Below are 20722 nucleotides of genomic sequence, written 5' to 3' on the forward strand. Positions count from 1 at the left end.
CAACTTTATGACATTATTCACACATAATTCATAATACCACTTTTCCTTGCATCATAATGACTCTTTCATCCAACATTTCTTTTTTTTTCCCGGATATCTTACTTTTTTTCCACAGTGGCGGCTTTTCTATCTTTTAAATCACGACTTTTATGTTGCCATGTGACTTTTCCCTGTTACATTACAACTTCTTCCTCTTAGCGTTGCAACTTTTACTTCTCATAAACAAAACTTTCTGACTAGTAATATTGTGACTATTTCCTCCTATTATTACAACTTTTTCCTCCGAACAAACTTTTTATGAATATCAAGAGTTTTTTTCCACTAAATTACAACTTTTTCCTCACATCATGTCTACATTTTTCTTCCAATCCAAACCACTTCAACTTAATTTGTTCAGCACTTTTAAAACAGACACTGTTGACCAAATTGCTGTATAGATAAATGAAAAATAAATAGCAGCTTTCATGAGAGAAAAGAACACTACATGTAAAATAAAAAACAGTTTAAAAACATAAAACATAAGAAAAATGTGTGCGAAAGAGCAATCAAATTCATAATTAAAATCATCACCTTCTGTGTGTCAAAGGTCAGGGGAAAGAGATGTAAGTTATGACTTTATTTTTGTTCCAATATTCCCCTTTCCTCCAGCATCACCTTTTAATGGAACATTACAACTTATTTTCTCACAGTATTACATCTATTCTCAATAAATTCAGACTTAATCTCAAAACATTACATGAAATTTTGACTTTTATCCTGTTATATTTCTTTTCCCATTGGCTTATGACTAAGATTTTCACTTTTATCTGTTTAAGTTAAGACATTAATCCCTGAAATGTTCAGACTTAATAAAGAAAAAATGATGAATTTTTATCTCAGAACATTGTGACTTTAACCATGTGACAAAACTATTTTTTTTTCTTTCCTTTGTGAAATTTTTTTATCTTGTAATATTAAGACTAGTGCTGTCAGGCGATTAAAAAAATTAATCTAATTAATTACAGGATTTTTAATTAATTAATCTAATTAATCGCATTTTAATCTGATATCTGCTGAAGGTCCCAAAATAAAGAATTTGAATTCCAGGACATTAAAATTACATTAAAAAACATTTAAAAATAAGGTAGGAATATATACAACACATTTTTAGGTAGCCTGAGGCATAAGGAACACATGAAAAAAGTGTTATGGTTCTATCTTTACAAAATCTACACAGTCCTGCACCTAAGATAAGCTGATTTGATTTTTAGGACGGTTTTTGCTTCTGTTCACATTTTTACTGGATGTGGACTCAACTGTCACTGCAATATGAACTTCTATACTTCTATGAGGTCAGGAGAACCAGGGCTAAAGGCTAAAAACTGTGAGGAACTATGTACAAAACACTTTATTCAAGTCTTGGATCAAAGAAAAGTGAAGTATTCTCAGTTTAACATGCTCTGAACACACAAACTGTTGCTGATTGGTGCAGAGCAGCCCCAAGCTGAAACATGACACCAGGAAGATGGAAGGACATTTTCAAACAATTCTTTAGATTTAAATACAGGACATTTATCGATCATTCAGGGCTTGTTTGATGCAGTAAAGAGTGTAGAATTATCTGTTTTTTACAGAATTGAGCAAACGGTTATTTTCTGTAGATTTTCAAAAAGGACGTGTGAACAAACGAGATGTGGACGGCAGTCCCCCAAAAATCACTCACGCTTCCCTCTCTCCGGTTTAAAGCACGTGTGATACATTCAGGGACCTTCGGAAATTTGAGAATCTCACAAGAACACCTCTTTTTCCAAGTAGGACACACAGTTTGTAAATGCCAGACATTTGAAAATAAGTGCGTCTTTGAACGCCTCGCGGGTTTGGGATCCAGATTAATCTGCGTTAATTTTTATAACGCGTTAATTTGCAGTGTAATTAATTAATCTAATTAACGTGTTAAAATGACAGCCCTAAGTAAGACTTTAATCAACTGCTCTAATTTGACACTAACCCTGTACAGGACACACACAAACAGTTTGGTAAACCAATGCTCGTTCATTTATGCTGGATTCTATTATGTGACTGCAACCTGCAAGGTTTACTCAATATATGCTAATTCCTATATCACTTAGTAAAAAAAAAGAAAAAAAACACACATTGATGAAATGACAAATACTTCTTATAATTCTTCAGATTGAACGGAAACAGGAAGTTGGTGTTAGGCTACAAAATAAAAACAATAAAATGCATCCTGATCTGCTGTTATGGGAGAAAAAAGACCATTAATAATGTTAATAATAAAAATAATAATATTTAACTCAGGTACAGTCACTGGATGCATTTTCTCCGTTTATCACAGACTCACCACCATGAACTCCCTCTTGTCCACCATCTGGTTACCGTCTGCATCAAACATATTGAAAGCAATCTTAAAGCCAGCGTGGGGCTCTGAGGGACGGAGAGGAGAGGAGAGCACAAAGGGTGAGTGTGTTAGTGTGTGTGTGTGTGTGATGATTTCAAATCCAAAAATAGCTCAGAAAGAAGAAGAGGCATCGATACAGAGACCATCTTCACATTTCCCTGTCTCTGAACGCAGCGCTGTTTTCTGCTTTTTATTCCAGCTCTGAACTCAAATCAAACAGTGAGGAAACAAACATCCACTGAATTAAAGTTATCTTATCAGTGACTTCTCTTCTGTTTTGTGTGGACAAAAACTAAAAATGAATATGTTTCTTACTTTTTGTTTAATAAAATAAACAAATATATAAATTTCTATAAAATAAGCTCAGTAGTTAGCCTCGCATTCCTGTCCATGTTTCCCTGTAAAAAGTTTGATCAGAGCAACACAGAGCTAAAAAAAATCCAAATTTCATGGTCATGAACCCTTAATTTTCAAAGAGTTTTTCTGTGTTTCAAAGTTGTATACAAAACTGTAAAAATACAGAAATTATCTGTCAAACAACAACCTGTAAATTTACAAACTGATGAAAAATGACAGTTTTATCTATTACAAAAGTTGTAGCTCAGTATATACGGGTTTATGTCCATACTAATAACCTAATGTCTTTACCTGGAATTTGCAGGTAAATCTTATAGTTTTATTAAACCATTATTTTATTTAACCATATGCAGCTGCTCCCTGTTCCCTCCTCACTCATGGTTGCAATGATAGTTTAGCTTTAACGATAAACTGCGCTTCAATCAGTGACATATTTTCAAACCAAAAAATACTCCAAACAGAGCACACTCCTCCTCCTTGTAACCGTGAGTGAGGAGGGAACGCTGCAGATATGAAACCCTGCTGTACAGGGGGTACAGCATGTCTGTGCTCATCAGCACAGACCGGTCGTCTGTGCTTCACAGCGCAGACTATGTATCAACTGTTTTTTACAGTGTGTTTTGTGTTAACAAGATGTGCTGATTGGCTGATGTTGTTTAGTTTTAAAATGCAGTGTAATAAATTAAAAATGAAGCCTGTTCCCCAAACGCAAGTATGTAGAGCAGGGTCCTATGCTGCGTTCCAGGCAACCTGTAAATCAGAAATTTCCCAGTTGAAATCTCTGAGTTCCGGCCTGAAAGTGTTGTGTCCATGGCAGACATCATAAGTAGGGATGCACTGACACCGATCCAGGTACCAGTGGATCGGTATCAGCAGGAAGGGGCTGATCCATGGTGCATGATCCAGGCAACCAGCTTTCCCCCTTTTCTTTTCTACCAGCACTCTTGGATATTTGATTTGGAGTTTCACCTCTAATGCAATTTTATGTTTTTTGCTGAATTACCAGTCTCCAGGGTAAAAAATATCACAATTAAAAAATTAATTTCTGCACATTTCTGAAGCATGGTTTTTACCAAACTGCTAGCAACCATTTAAATACTTCATAGTCTAAATGAATACTTACGAACCTTCAGGGACTTCTAGGGCTTCAGAGAAGGCTTTAAAAACTCTGGACCAAATATGTATATGTATATATATATAAAAAATGTGATACTTCATATCAGTTTGTTTAAGTTTTGAGTGTACTGCAAAGTTCACTTCAGCAATGAAAGGGTTACTGTCTTGAAACATGTTATCTCTATCAGAGCCTGGTTTGCTGGCTTGTTAAGTGGTTAGGACTTCACGAAGGCCTAACTATGTGTTTTGGTTTGGAGAGAGACAGGAAAATTGACCAATCATGATTTGATTTTTTGGGGGCGGGACAAAAACAGAAGAGCATAGGCCTTCGTGAAGTCTGAACAGTGGGCAGAGTGGTGAGAGCGTTGAAAGAAATGGCAGAAGACGAGAGCGAAGTTGTGGCTAGCTTGTTAGCATTTTTTCAGCAAGTGCGAGTAAAAGTTTCATCTGGTCGCGCTCGGCATATGTCTTTATACTTCATCTATCACGGGCACTGTGTAAGACATTGTGGATTGAATTCTCCCTCTCTTTCACTGGCTCAGTCAGTCTCCTCCACCTGAACTCTCCCCTGTCCTGAAGAGAGAGCGCTGTCGCGTACATGTGAGCATGTTAGCCAGAGCTTGTTGCAGACAAACTTCATATTTACAGTAAAATATTTAGCAAAATCATAACTACAGTTACTACACACAGATAGATAAATAAATGGTGCAACCAAATCATGTGCCGGTTGAGAAAGTTGGTACCAGTGAAAAGGTTAGTGTAGAGCCTTGGTTGAGAATGTTTTTTGTTGCGGAAAATGTTATTGCGGTCATGATCTATTTGTTTACATCCTTGTCATCCTGTTTTTTTTTTCCGCGATGATTTCTTTTCTGGGCTGTGAGGGCTGAGGTGAAGGCCCAGCTGTAGCACTCACGGTTCGCCACTGCTTCAGTGACTCCATATACTTTTTTCTGCCTTTTACCTAAAACATTACCAGTCTCACCCCACAGTAGGGCATGCAGATTGTTATTTAACACTGGTATTGGATCGGTATCGCTATTGGTATCAGAAGCAGAAAAGTTGGATAGGCGCATCCCTAATTATAAACATAATTCTTAATCATTTCAATCACCAAAGGAGCCACAACCTGCTCATTCGAGTGAAATTGAGGAGGGGAAACGGGGCATAAGGTAACAGAAGCTTACACTTTATATTTTACAGTATTTGTCATTATATTGAAACGTATTTTGTGTTGATTCCTGCACTGAAAACTAGATAACGCCACAGCAGCTGTTAACATTAGCAGATGAATAATGTTAGAGCAATACTAAAAAAATAAGTGATGTGCCGTCACAAGTTGTAACTCGGAGCACAACGATCTGGTATGAGCTCACGGTGGGAAATCACGAGTTCGACCGATATTCCAGTGCACTTTCACAAGTTACAGATGGGAAAAACACGAGTTACGGGTTTCCTGGAACGCAGCATTACATCCACTCTGTTACAAAACGCCATCACAACAAAACATATTGTTTTGTAAATGAACAGTATTTTTGTGCAGAACCCTTTGCACTGTCACTACGTTGAAGGTGTTTGATCGTAATCATTTAGGAAACATCTGTCAAATAATGACTGACATGACATTTGACTTAGGATATCTTACTTTACTTTAAAGGTAAATTTACCTTTTCTTTCTATGTGTTTTTTTTCTAACAGTGTATTTTTCTCTGCCTGTTTCTGTCTCCTCCCCACTTTTTCCATCACCCCAAGGGGAAGGGGAAACCCAGCAGTCATAATTGCCTCTTGTTAAGTTCTGGGTGGCCCAAAGTTCAGTTTACATCACATACCTTAGCTCACCCAGCTCTTCTAAAACAAGAGGTGTGCAGAAATGAAACGAGAAACACAGAATGAGGAGGTGAAACGGGCTGGATGAGGGACTGGGAGGACTCACTGGTCAGGATGCAGAGCAGGAACAGGTACTCTGTGTAGGAGATGATGCCTGCAAGGAGACCAGGACATGGAGAGTTAAAGAAAAGGTCACATTCAACACACACACCCTCAATGTTTACAGATGTTCAAAGAGCGTGGGCCTCCTGACACACACTCACACACATAATCCTTCCTTTCATGAAGATAGCATCTTAAAATGTGTCTTCTCAAGCTGAGCCGCCAACAGCCATTTGACCACACACCGTTTATTTTCTACACCCCGAGTGTCCACAGTGAAGGCTGCTGGAGCTGTGTGTGTCTGTGTCTGTGTGTGTGTGTGTGTGTGTGTGTCTGTGTTTGGATAAGCAAGTGAAAAATGTTTCAGGAGATGATCCTCTCTTGCCTCAGGCCCATTTAGGAAACTTTGTAGCTCGCTGTCATCCCTCTCTCCCTGTGTTTCGCTTTCTGTCTGATCGCTCAGATAGTTCAGGGTGACTCGCTTGAGTGTTACGGGGGACTGCTTTCCCATGCCGGTGTGTGTGTGTGTGTGTGTGTGTGTGTGTGTGTGTGAGGGTGAACATGACACCAGTTGGACCAGTGGAAGCCTTGTGTTTTCCCTGATGCTCAGCTGCTTTGTGTGGAGGAGCTGGTTTGGAACTGGGTCCTCTTTTCAGCGTGTATCCCGAGCTGTGCAGAGACCGGGGGATACACTCTGACACCGCTCGGGTTTCTGTATGTTTACACTCACAAGAATTCAGCGATACGACACTGAAACATGTGGCTGGGTAGATAAGTCGGTGATAAGTTCAAAAAGACTTTATTAATTATGCTTTAATGTTGTTTAAAAGATCTGATTGATCACATTGCCCCCTGTGGTCAGAATCGGTACTGTTTTTCGGGATTAGTACAGTGATTCTACAATAAGGGGAACATTTCATGTTTAGAAAAAAGTGAAAAAACATGTCTTTCTTTTTTTTTTTTGCTAATTATTCTATTTATATAAAATCAATTTATATATCTCTGGAGCCACAAGCAGCTCTTCAGCCTCCTCGTAGTGGCTCCCTCTGGCTTTGACAAAGAAAATCATTAAGATAAATAAAAGTTGTTTCTTATTTTATTTCTTGTTTCCTTTTTTTGGACAGTTATCTTGGAATTAAAGGTGATATCATTTTGACAAATTCAAATGTGACTTTTAACTTCACACACACACACACACACACACACACACACACACACACACACACACACACACAGAGTCAACAGCGTTCTGGCAGCACGGCACATTCCTTCGTCATTCTCAGAAATCCAAAGCCATCCTGAGGATTTTAACTGTCCTCGCTCATCATGGCATGAAGACAAGAGCATGTCCTGACATCAGAGGACACACACACACACACACACACACACACACTGAAACGTGTGCAGATATAATACTCACACGTTGTAGGAATTCAAAGAACACTGAGAACAAGTAGTAATAAAATGGACTGATACAAACAGAAACTGCTGCATGCCGACGTTATGTGTGTGTGTGTGTGTGAGAGAGAGTGTGTGTGTGTGGTCTTGGAAATTTGCCAACGACTCTGAATAGGCACGCAGTTTATATAAATATCAAATCTTCATGAGGAGTCAGAAGGAGTTTAGGATCTTCTCTCCTCTGCGTCTCTTTGCCTCTTTTTACACTTTTGTCAATTTTCCTTTTTCCGTCTCCTTCAAACGACTGTTTCATAAACGTTACCATGTTAGAGAGAGAGAGGGTTTACTATATTTAGAATATCTCATGTGTGTGTGAGTGTGTGTGAGTGTGTGTGAAATTATCCCTACAGGGATTTGCTCCCAAACCGTGTGATTCCTCCGTTACTCCCTCCTGAAGGAGAAGTCTTAATTAGGGGAAGATCATCCTTCCTCTTTTTCTCTCTTTCTCTTTTCAACCGTCAGTTTTCTTTTTAGGGGACAAAAAGAAAAGAGGAGAAAAAAAAAGAAGAGAAGGAAAGAAGAGAGATAAGAGATAAGAAGAATGGGAAATGCAAGGAAGGATAAAGAGAAAGGAATGAAGTGAGGAGGCAGTTCAGGAGATAAGACCAAAGAGAGGAGAAGAGAGAAGAAAGGAAAGGAGGAAATAAAAGAGATGAGAAGAGAAAAGGAGAAAGAGAAAGGAGGTGGGAAGAAGAGAGAAGACAAGAGAAGAAGTAGAAGAGAGGAGAAGGAAGGAGGCAACAAAGGAGAGAGGAAAAAAAAGGGGGAAATGAAGGCAATGAGAAGAGAGGGGGAGAGAAAAAGAGAAGAGAAGATGAGAAGAGAGGAGAGGTGGGAATAAAAGAATGGGAAATGAAAGAAAGGAAGAAGGAAAGGGAAGAAGTGAGGAGACAAGACGAGAGAGGAGAAAACAGGAAAGGAGAGGAGAAGAGGGAAGAAAGGAAAGGAGAAAAGGAGAGGAGAAAAGGAAAGGAGAAGAAACAAGGAGGAAAGGAAAAGAGATAAGACCAGAGAAGAGGAGGCAGCAGAAGAGAGAGAAAGAAAGGAGGCAAGGGAGGGAGAAAAGAGAAGAAGGGAGATGAAGGAAATGAGGAGAGGAGGGAAGGAGAGGGAAGAAGAGGAGAGGAGGTGATGAAGGAGAGAAAAGGAGTGAAAAGGGAAGAAAGGAGGCAATGAGGAGAAAGGGAAGGAGAGAGAAGAAGAGAAGAGGAGGTGATGAAAGAGAAAAAGAGAAGGGAAGAGGGAAGAAGTGAGAAGACAAGACAAGAGAGGAGAAAACAGGAAAGGAGAGGAGAAGAGGGAAGAAAGGAAAGGAGAAAAGGAGAGAGATGAGAAGAGGAAAGGAAAAGAAGCAAGGAGGAAAAGGAAACAGATAAGACCAGAAAAGAGAGAGGAAGAAAGGAGGAAACAAAGGAAGAGGGAGAAGAAGAGGGAAATGAAGGAAACGAGGAGAGGAGGGAAGGAAGGAGAAAAAAGGGGTGAAAACAAGAAGAAAGAAAGCAATGAGGAGAAAGGGAAGGAGAGGAAAGAAGAGGGGATGAGGGCAGAGGATGTAATGATGTAGAGGAATGAGGTGAAGGAGGAATGAAGAAAAGATGCTAAAGGGGACAGGAGAGGAGGTGACAAAGGAAAGGAGACAAGGCAGTAAAAGAAGAGTGAGGAGGAAAGGTTTATTTTTAGTCGTTCAGCGGGTCGTTTGGCTGAGCGGAGGGACAGCACGGCTCCAACCCCGGATTAGAGACACCTACAGCGACACACACACACACACACACACACACACACACACACACACACACACACACACACAGACTTTCTCACACTCCTCAGCAGGTAAGCCCTTGTTCAAACACACACGAGAGGAGACACACAAACATGCTGCAGCATCCCAAAACTGAGGTGCTTCACACGTTGTCCATCCTGTTTTCTGTGTACATAGGAGTGTGTGTGTGTGAGTGTGTGTGTGAGTGTGTGTGGACTCTGTCGCTGACCTCTTTCTCTCAGGTTGCGGAACAGTTTGGAGGATCCTCTCCACACCGGGGGCGTGTCTGTCAAAATCTTCTCCAGCTCCTGGAAAAACGTGTGTGCAATAAAACAGTTTTAAAGTGAGATGGCTGACGTGAAAAACAGAAATACAAATCTTTAACTTCAAACAACGAGGACGAGGGAAACCACCATACTCATCAATGTCACCTTTAATACCTGACCAATCAAAATGAAGAAGAGGCGGGACCTCTAATATCAACGGTACCATCAATAACCAAGTCTGAATATTACAAACTATTCAGACTCGGTTTCCTTGGACGCTAACACACTGGCTGTTTTAGTGTCGACTATTTTGGCTGAAATTCAGAATGTAGAAGCCAGTATGCAAAAACTTGCAAAATCTGCGGTATGACAAAAATCCCTGGATGTCCTACTGATCCAGGAAAATTTCTCAGTATGCTGGTCCAGTCTACCTGTAATACTGTTTCCCACAATGCACGGCGCTAACGCTGTTTGTCAATGCGGGTGACAGCTTTTAGTGCATTACTGCCATCTACTGGAATGAGTCGGCATTACAACTACAATACAACAACACTAATGTTGGACGAGAAAAAAACACAAGTTAATCTGGATACTTCTAGATTTGTTTACATCTACAAATTCATTACAGCCCATATAAACCACTAATTCACTTTTTAAAACCATACGTCGGCTATAGGAGAGAGATTTTTCCATTAGCTGTAAAAATAAAATCCCTTCTATATAGTTTTATTAAACGATATAACTTAAATTGTCAGATTAAAAATAAAACATGATGATTTTGTTGAGATATGATTAGAAAAATAACTAAAATGTTTAGATCTACCCATGGCATTAAGGCCAAAAATATATAAATAATAGCTGTAGATTTGCATCAGAAACTGAAAACCAGAGTAGTATGCTAAAAACAGACCCAACAGACCCGTCATACTACATACAACATGCAAAATCAGTAGGTATTAGGCAGCGCCTACTTTCTAATGATTTCTAATCTCCTGATGAAATATCAATGAATGAAAGCAGGTTTGAAGCACACACACATTTTTAAAACTAATACACAGTAAAACTCTTTCTAGAGTTAGTACCAAGTAAGGATGGTTACCTTTCACATCTGAAACGATATGGTGCGGATGCCAGGTATCTGCCACTTGGTTTCAGTACTAACGGTACCAATTTTCAACACTTTTGTGTGTTAATGTGGCAATAAATAATTAAAGTTTTTCAATTTAACATACCTAATTCTGGATAAATAACCTTACAATGCTCTGTTCATGTCCAGCATGGAAAATCGCCTACTCTTCCACTCCTTCACAGTACAAGGATGTGTTCAGGTACTTAAGCATGGTACTGTTTGGCTTTATGCAAATTGGTACTAGGTACTACAGACTAAATTTAGTTGGTACCTATAGAGGGATTATCAGTCTGCACACACATTTCAGCCACAGAAGCAGCATTTAGCTCCATCCATTCAGACGAGTTAGCGTTTTTCAAACACTAAATTCAACCTGTTATCAGCTTCAAAATGTACGGTTGTTCTATGTTCAGTTTTTAGAAACTATACTTTACAACAGAGGAAACGTCTATCAAGTTTAGACCATCACAGAGAAACCGGTGTTTTGGAGTTAATAGCAACCATGCTAACTGGTGACTCTCAGTCGACAGTATCAGGCCGTTTTCAAATTCGCATTCTATACTAGCAGTGCCTACTGATTCCACCAAAATGCAGTATGCAGTATGCAGTATGCAGTATGTAGTATACAGTATGCAGTATGCAGTATGCAGTATGCGAACAAATGTCAGAGTTGTAGTATGAGAAAAACACCCGGATGACGTACTGAATCGGGAAAAATCCACAGTATGCATCGGACCAGTCTGCTTCGCCTACTGTTACCCACAATGCAACACGCCTGGTCCCATATCAGAAGTGAAAATGGCAGAGAGCGGAGCAACAACAACCGGAGTAGCAGAGGAATATAAATGTAAGAGCCATTTCTTTTTTATCTTTAAATCCTCATCATCTCCACCACTGAAAGTTTATATAAAATCAATCAATCAATCAATCAATCAATCAATCAATCTTTATTTATATAGCGCCAAATCATAACAAATGTTATTTCAAGACACTTTACAAAAACATTTACAGGTCTAGACCCGTAAATGTTAATAAAATTTTATTAGCAGAAACCCAACATCAAGACAAGATAAGGAGTCTGATCTCATCTTAATCCACCATGAGTACAGGACTTTGCAGCATTTAGCAAGTTACAATGGAGAGGAACAACTTCCCTTTAACAGGCAGAAACCTCGGACAGAACCAGACTCATGTTAGACAGACATCTGAGGAGACTGTGTTGGGGTTAGAGAGCGACAGATAGAGGAGAGAGAGTGGGAGAGAGAATGCTCTCTCTGGCAATATATTTGCAGATAAGTTACTCGTGGTTTGTTTATTTTGTACATTTGCAATAAAGTTTTTTGGGTAAAAAACGTCAGCCGTAGCCAACTTCCGTTTTCTTTGAACTGAAAACCAGCGTAGCATACTACAAAATTAACCCAACTGAACAGTCATACTACATACTGCTTATGAAAGTAGTATGTAGTAGGCAAATTCGAAAACAGCCACAGTGATTAACAGCTGAGAGTCACCAGTTAACAGGGTCACACTTTACGCTGAAACACCAGCGGCGTCTGTGGGTAAATAATTAACTCTGGACGTAGTTTTCTGTTTCTTTTATTATGAACCTGGTCTCAGACTCAGCAGTCTGTGGGCTCTTTGGTCTGGGAGGGTTTCTGATTTATTGACACGTTTACATCCTGGTCTGTCACAGTCTGGTAATTGTCCGCTAAAAAAACGTAATATCTGTCCACTTGCTGATCTCTTCTGTCCACTCACTGCTATTTCACAAACCTGGGGGTCGTTTACCAAGTGCTGTTATTTACTTTAAAAATGTGTTTTTTGGTGGTTAACTCCTCCACATAGTTTGACAAACCATCATACTCCGCCGTGCGCATCCTGTGTTGTTGATAAACAAATAATCCCTCTATGAAAGTACACTAAGAGCAGGACACAGGAGTTGTAACACTGGGTTCATACATGCTAGACCATATTTTTCTGAGATTTATTTTTTTATGCAGGCGAGATAAACAAATCACTTCCTGTTTCAGAAGTTGAATAAAAACTGTGACAAAAGCATCTTAAATATATCATATATTCAGTCAGCACAGATGCTGGCATCTGAATGAGTTTCTGTGCGGTGCCAAATTGTTAAAGTTTTTATTAAAATTTCAGACCTGATCACACAATCTAAAAGACCCTGAGTTTTTTTTTTTTTACCACAGATGTAACATGCAACAGATGGCAGCAACAGCAGCATGAAGAGTGTGTCTCCCACCTGTTTGGTCAGGGACCTCCAGGGCCTCTTGTCTGCCGGGAACGAGACAAAAGAGGAGAGAAGGAGGAGAGAAAAGGGAGAAGAGAGTTTGGGTGGGCTCGGTCAGATAGCATCTGTATGATCTAGAAATGGGTCTTAATGTGCCGGGCCCAGTCACAACACTCACACACACACTCACACACACACACGCGCGCGCGCGCTGTATATACACTGTCATCATCACGGGCCCATTTGGAGCATCTAAAGTGCCCCGTGCTCGTCTTTGTAGTGGCTGGAATGTCTCAGTAAAAGCACATCCTACTTTTCTTCTGTTTTATACAACAAAGTTCATCTAATTCAACTTCAAAGGAGGCATTAGAGGATGTCGGCTGCTGAGAGGTTACGTGCGGTCGTATCGTATGTCAGTGAGCCAGGCTGGATGTAAACACACACGTACAGGTGCACAGTTTGCACGCAACACAACCACATGCCAGCTGGATGAGGGAATCGTGGGTCTATCCATCGTGCATGTTTGTATCTGACGACTTCAGCTGGTGTCAGCATTTAAGTGACGGGTTTAGACGCTTAAGAGAAAGCATAAATGTAATAAAACGGAGTGTGACAAGTCATGATGTGTGTCAGGTGTCTTCATTTGTTCGGCAGTGTGTGTCTGACTAACATTAGCCTCAGACTAAACAATAGCTGGAGAGCCATCTGCTTTGAGGCCGGACGATCTGTAAATACTGGAGGCAGGATGACAGAAAGAGCAAGGGCTTCTTCAAAAACAGTTACAGATGAGAAAAACTTCATCATGATCAGGAGATTAATTTCAATTTCAGCTTTGAAAACAAATTAGAAATCAAACTTATATTTAAAACAAGTAATAAAAGCACAAAGTTTTAGTTGGTTAACCAGGAAACAAAGAGCCAGTCAAATTTTTTTTTCAACATTGAAGGCAAAAAAGGATCAAATATGGAGTTTTTCTTTCTGAACTGTTTTGGTAAATGTGTGGCCCGAGGCTGCTGAAATTTTGCTTTCATTAGAATCCACTTTTACCAAAAATTTTCTTAAAACATACAAAGTTTAAAGGGAGGATACTTTGCTCTTTTTTTAGAAATAATAAAAATAATAAAACATTTTATTTAAAAGTGTCTTTCAAAACACTTGAAGACACTGTACAGATGATAAAAAATGTAATCAAAAAGACAGTCACAATAAAAATAATTTTTAGTTATCATACCGTCACTCTAGTGCCTAAGAAAGAGGATTAGGGCCACCTAAAATAAATAAATAAATAGATTAATTAATTAATTAATTTAAAAAAACCAAATACATAAAATTCTATTTTTTATTACTATTTTTTCTGAAAAAAAAAATATCTGAGATTAAAGTTAAAATTTTGACTTTTATCGTTGAATTCTGACTTTTTTCTCAAAAAATAAAAAAAATTAAAAAATAAAGAATTGGAGTTTTATTTTTAGTGGCCCTAATCCTCTTCCGTAATTGCCCCCTACAGTAGCTTTGCATAATTGACAAAAAGGCAAAACGAATTTAAAACAAACTCTATTTTTCTCTTTCTGCTGTCCTTATTCTTGTCTCTATCTGAAATTCTGTGTTTGAGCTACTGTCTCTTTAAGGCTCCCAACTCCATAAACCCTGTTTCTTCTGATTGGCCAGCCCTCTGGAGGCCTGTGGGGGGGCGGAGCTTTGGGCAGACCTTGGTGTTTGAGGCCAACCCCTCAACCTGTCATCAACCGATTAGGATAGCTTTAATCATTTCAAGAAGTCTCGTTAAGATCTCTTGAAAATCTGGTGCTATTTTTTAAGAATAGAGTGTTTTTAACAGTTTTCAGACAGGATTTCTACAACATATGACTAGGTAGAGATTTTAAAACACTCATGTTAAGAATATAAAAAGCATCATACCCCTCTTTAAATCCTTTCTACCAGTGATTATCGTTGTGTTTCAGGGAGGACCAGGGAAGCGGGTGTATTGGGCAGAGGAGACTGTATCATCTCCTAGGGAGAAAATTCTCTATCAAGTCTCTTTTGGGGCCAAAGAAGCAAAACTAAAATATTCCTTAAGCTAACAGCCCTGTTAAGGAGTCTTAATCCCAAAAACCAGGCTTTAAGAGTGAAGTAGTTTGTCAAATATTACAGGAAAGAAAGGCTTTAGCTAAACTAAAGGCAACGTCAAAATTAAGCAAAGTTCTTTTTCTCAATAATGTGACTGATTTGCAACAAACGTTGTGTGGGGAATAGACCGCTAACATCCACTCACTAAATGGAAAATCTGCCTATATTTGGTGTTTGGTTCATCTCGAGGTACTGCTTGATTTTAATTTTACTCTTTTTGACTTTCTTTTAATAGTAACGAGTTTTTAATGTTTCATTTGAGATGTAAAAAACAAAAAAGACCGTATGCTAAAGCTAGCTGAATTTCCACAAAAGGAAAGCTTGTCATTTTTGTTGTTTATCTCCTTCTGTGTGTGACAAAGAACGATAAAAGCAGACATATTGAAGTTGTCCTGAAAGCCTCCTGCTCTACGTTTTGAATCTTGGCTCATTTCTTAACGTGTGACGTACTTCTGGGCTCGCTCATGGTGACCGACTCGATGAAGTTCTGTGGAGTCATGTAGAGCTGGCCTTCATACTCCACCGAGCTGAACATGCGGAAGCGGTGCTCATGGGACGACATGTGCACGTCCCCCTCCTCAAAGTCGTAGGGACGGGCCTGCAGAGGGACAAAAAGAGAGGACAAAGAGACAAAGTTAAACAACGGTTTTACCATCTTGCTGTTCTGCTTTTATGTTTCAGAGCCGGGGTGATTAAACACGTTGGGTTAGTTCAAAAATTATCATTCATGGTATCAAAACTAGCTCTATTATAATTAGGCAACAGCTGCTGTCCAAACCGCTCCTTAAAGTTAATGTCTCTCCAACATCCAGCTCTCTAGAAGCCTCCTACACCTCTGCCAGGCATATAACAAAGTACAGACACTTGTTTGCACCCAAAATTTCACCTTCAAAGTCTCAAAAGGCAACGACGAGCAAACCACCAGTGAATAAGGAGTACAAAGCAGGTTTCTGTCTGGTACTTTTCACATTTGTGTGGCATTTGGTGTGAGATTTGCTCCGAGATGATGTCACAAATTTAAGCCGATCTCTTCCTTGAGTCTCACTTGACTTTTTTGGAGAAGAGCAAAGCAGCAAGTGGTCTCATCCTGGTGTTATTTCAACAACAATCAGTGTTTATATTTGAAATATGAGAAAAGAAATACGCCACCCTTCTAATATTGTAACAGTTTGAAGTTTAACATCAACTTTTTTTTTTTTAATAGACTAAACTAGGGCTTGGTGATATGAGAAAAAACCCTATTAAGAGAATTTGTTCACAATATTTATCACTAGTGCTGTCAGGCGATTAAAAAAAATAATCTAATTAATTACAGGATTTGTAATTGATTAATCTAATTAATCGCATTTTAATCTCATATCTGTTTAAGGTCCCAAAATAAAAAATTTGAATTCCAGGACATTAAAATTACATTAAAAGACACTAAAAAAACATGTAAAAAAAATAAGGTGGGAATATATACAACACATTTTTAGGTACCCTGAGGCATAAGGAACACATGAAAAAAGTTTTATGTTTCTATCTTTACAAAATCTACACAGTCCTGCACCTAAGATAAGCTGATTTGATTTTTAGGACGGTTTTTGCTTCTGTCACATTTTTACTGGATGTGGACTCAATTTTCACTGCAATATGAACTTCTATACTTCTATGAGGTCAGGAGAACCAGGGCTAAAGGCTAAAAACTGTGAGGAACTATGTACAAAACACTTTTTTCAAGTCTTGGATCAAAGAAAAGTGAAGTATTCTCAGTTTAACATGCTCTGAACACACAAACTGTTGCTGATTGGTGCAGAGCAGCCCCAAGCTGAAACATGACACCAGGAAGATGGAAGAAAATTTTCAAAGAATTCTTAAGATTTAAATACTGGATATATATCGATCATTCAGGGCTTGTTTGATGCAGTAAAGAGAGTAGAATTATCTGTTTTTTACAGAATTGAGCAAACGGTTGATTTTCTGTAGATTTTCAAAAAGGACATGTGAATAAACGAGATGTGGACTGCAGTCCCCTTAACAGCACCCTCTCTTCCCCAGCATGTTGCTGGCGTCAGGTGTGTTACATTCAGGAACCGTCGGAAATTTGAAAATCTGACGAGAACACCACTTTTTCCATGTAGGACAAACGGTTTGTAAATGCTAGACATTTGAAAATAAGTGCGTCTTTAAACGCCTCACGGGTTTGGGATACAGATTAATCTGCGTTTATTTTTATGACGCGTTAATTAATTAATCTAATTAATGCTAAACGTTAAATTGACAGCCCTATTTATCACAATATAAATCAAATTACTATTCTGTCAAGATTAAATGCTCCGCTACTCATAAGTTAGTTTTGACCATGTCAGAAGGTTATTTTTGACTTCTTCTTTTTTTTTGTCAGAGGTGGAAAATGACAGATGAACCAAAGAACATTATACGACTATTTTAGAGAAATAAAACAGGAACATCTTCTTTACTTTGTTATTAGTGGGCGTGTTGCAGGTGATCTCCTCTTTAAATGAGGATTTAGCATGCTACCTGCTGTTACCATGGAGAGTTTGGGAGAGCAGAGTGGCCGCAAACAAAAAATGAAGTTTGAAGCCAAGGAGGTGGAGAAATCAGACGTATGGATCACAGGCTACAGAAGGTGAGAGGTGAGTCCAATGTGGCGAGCGCCCTCCGCCATGACACTTGGGCCATCGCTGTGCACACTGTGCTGTGTCTGGGCTGACATTGATTGTAAATGCTCTGGAAACAGTCAGGGGTTATTCAAGTCCAGAGGTCATTCAGTGACAGATGAGGAGGGAGGTTCATCTCCTGTGCTCTCCGGAGGAGATGAACGTTCATCACCTACAGGCGGAGACCAGCGCAGCGGGCAAAAACTCAAAGCCCTAGTTACAAAAAAATCAAAGCTCAGAAATGGCGTTGTTGGATGGATGATTTGTCTCTACCGTTTTTGTCCCTGACAGTCCAACTGTGTTGATACGCACACAGAAGATTCTCTCTCTTGTCTTTCATTGCACCTCTGCGCAGCAATGGCCGCAGCCGCTTGGGTGTGACACTGTGCCGGTTTGCACCTGCCTTTCAAACGTGCTAAATGTAGACGCAAAAACAGCGACCACTAACAATTCCAGGTTTGCTAAATCACTCTGCAAGCGCATACTAGTTTTTGACACGTATTAATACACAGCTACGCAGTGCTAGGTGGTCATCAGCATCGTCTCAAGTCGCTTCATAGTGTAGATTGTCTTTGTTTGTGCTCCGTAATATTCTCAGTATCCTCACCTTTTTTGCATCGTGGACACTAAAAGGAAAGCAGGATCTTTTCTACGATGAATATGAAGTATAACACATGTATTTGAATAGTTATTTCAGGTTACAATGCGTCATAAGAATGGAGCTTGTTCGTAACTCGAGGACCGCCTGTATTTAGTATCTCCTCCTCCCAGGTATGATTGGCTAATCATGGTTCTGTCAGAACATGAACAAATGAAATCTATCAAATTTCTATTGACCTTGTCTTTTATTTCTATCTAGTTAAAGTTATTTTGTGATGTATATCTTTATTGTTTTATCACCTAGGCCTAGACCAAAGGATACATAAGAAAATCATTGTAGACAAATCTAAAAAATATAAACGTGACGGATACTTATTTACTAAAGGAGTTTAACTTTAAATGTGACTCTGTTTCCTCTCTGAACAGAGAAACTCTCTGTCCTCTCTTCCAATCTCGACTGGAATTGCCTCTTCACTTCTTTTGAACCCTTGTAATGAGGAAACCCATCTATTCTTGGCATCAGCCGCTCTTTTTAGCTCTCTGAGTTTGTTCACAGTCAGCACCTCTGGCGCAGTTTAATAATAGGAGAACGGGCACACACACAAGTACTTTGTCACTACTTTCTACTTAATTAGCATCTCTCCCTCTCTCTCTCTCTGCTGGAGGAGCCAGGGCTTCAGTTTGATTAGCTGCGGTGTCGGAGAGCTGCTACGCCAGCAGACTGTGCCGTATGAAGCTGTGTAATTAGCAGAGAGGTTTCCAAATTTAAACCTGTTTGGCTGCAGGCCCCGGTGCACCGAGGTTCCTGCTCGGCTCAGCTAACATGCTAATGAGCGCACAGATTCATTCATAAAGCTTTGATGCTGCCTCCACCGAGGGGGCTTTTGAAGGCATGAATAGGAGATGAGCACTTAGCTTCATAGGAATGCTCTGTGTTTAAGTGTAAGAATAAAGAGGCCCGTGGCCTCAGCTCACACTAATGAATAAAGTTTGTAAAGTTCTGCTGAGGCAGCTCGCTGCACATGATGTATGCATTAATGTAGGCTACCTGCTAAAAAAGGGGGTGATGTGAATCCACTGTGTGGTACACCGTGTTCTTATAGTGGATACTGTTACTACACATGTTCCTGTCTTGTTCTCTGGCTGCTCAGCAGATGTTCCTCAGTTTTCCCCTCAGGCAGCCCAGAGCTCATTTTAACCACTCCATCTATTCAATCCCTGCAGATTCAAACCCTCAAAACCTCTCCCCTGGTCCCCCTAATGAAGCAAAACCTACCCAGACAGGAGCTGGTGCCTCAAACGCTGACCAACAAAAGGAATCAGACTTTTTTTTCATATCGACGAAACATATTTGATGCTAAAGATCAGTTAAAGTTATAATGTAAACGTACAACTCAGCTCCAGCGTCTCCTTGACAGCCAGCCACTGTGTCCTTGTGCAAATATAGTCTCCAATGTTCAGACTGTCAGACAATACGCTTCTCTCTGTGCCAGTCATCCAAAGTTAGAACAAGACAGTCTCTGGGGTTTCTTTTTAAAAGTCATGATTAGCCTAAGGTTACCTTTGTAATGTGTGTGATTGGGCCCTTTAAGGCCTCCAGAGCAAACAGCTCTCATTGCCAAGTCTCCAGAATCCAACTCCTAACCTTTCAAAGAGGGAGTATTCTGCTTTCCCATGTTTCAAAACGCTCTGTTCTAAAAGTAGCACAAGATCATCACAAGATTTGTTGAAATTATGGGTGGGTCTGAAAGCGATAAACTGCAGTCTCCTTTCTCCTCTCTCCTCGGCAGCACGAAAAATGAGCTGCAATATGGAGGGTGTGCACAGGGTTGGCTTAAACATCGTCTAAACTCTTGAACAAAATCAAAAGATGGGGAAGAGCTGTTGCCCGATTGATAAAACAAACATGTTTGAAAAGAAGTCAACACAATTTTTAGACAGGCTATTGAAAGACAAAGAGAGGAGAAAATGATGGATCGCTGCAATTTACAGAAACAATTCAGGCAAAGAAGTGTCAGTTAACTTTGACTCATGCTGTATTTTTGGATTAAATCATATTTGAAACTACGAAATCTCTAAATGTTAGAATTTTTTATTCGACTCCATCTTTCTAGCAGTTGTAGCTGTGCTGTATAAAGTATTTGATATCAATTTTAGTACCATTGTGGAGACTATACGTCTATCAATCGTTTAAAATGTGAAAGGTTCTTATCCCTACTAAACACACCCGTCATCAAACCAATTTAACAGAGGATCAATAAGGGATGTGTACCTTTCACATTTTTAACGTTTAAAACGATACAGTACCGATGCCCAGTACCTGGCAATCGGTACCGATACTTAACGGTACCGATTTTTTGGAACTTTTTTGTGTTTGTATGCTAAAAAATATCTTTCATTCATTTATTTTCTGAACCGATTATCCTGTTCAGGGTCTTGGGTGGCTGGAGCCTATCCCAACTGTCATTGGGTGAGAGGCGGGGTTCACCCTGGACTGGTCACCAGCCAATCGCAGAGACAGACAAACATTCACACACACACTCACACCTACAGGCAATTTAGAGTGATCATTTAACCTGATGAGCATGTTTTTGGACTGTGGGAGGAAGCCGCAGTACCCAGAGAGAACTCATGTATGCACCGGGAGAACATGCAAACTCCACACAGAAAGGCCCACTAGG

General features: G+C 39.6%; 1 protein-coding gene across 3 annotated transcripts in view; it reads right to left on the bottom strand.

Moving 5' to 3' along the window:
* The window catches only part of micu3a (mitochondrial calcium uptake family, member 3a), a 53120-nt gene that overhangs the window by 27100 nt on the left and 5298 nt on the right, over nt 1–20722 (bottom strand). For all 3 annotated transcript variants that reach the window (XM_074686847.1, XM_074686830.1, XM_074686838.1), the window contains exons 2-6: nt 15232–15379; nt 12667–12698; nt 9244–9322; nt 5802–5849; nt 2342–2424 (exon numbers count right to left, since the gene is read on the bottom strand). In XM_074686847.1, coding sequence (XP_074542948.1) covers nt 2342–2424; nt 5802–5849; nt 9244–9322; nt 12667–12698; nt 15232–15379 — 390 coding nt within the window. The remainder of the gene's footprint in view (nt 1–2341; nt 2425–5801; nt 5850–9243; nt 9323–12666; nt 12699–15231; nt 15380–20722) is intronic.

This window comes from Halichoeres trimaculatus, unplaced genomic scaffold (genome assembly GCF_033239565.1).
Source record: "Halichoeres trimaculatus isolate MK-OKI-2021-1 unplaced genomic scaffold, fHalTri1.1 fHalTri1_scaffold_2, whole genome shotgun sequence".
Taxonomy (NCBI): domain Eukaryota; kingdom Metazoa; phylum Chordata; class Actinopteri; order Labriformes; family Labridae; genus Halichoeres; species Halichoeres trimaculatus.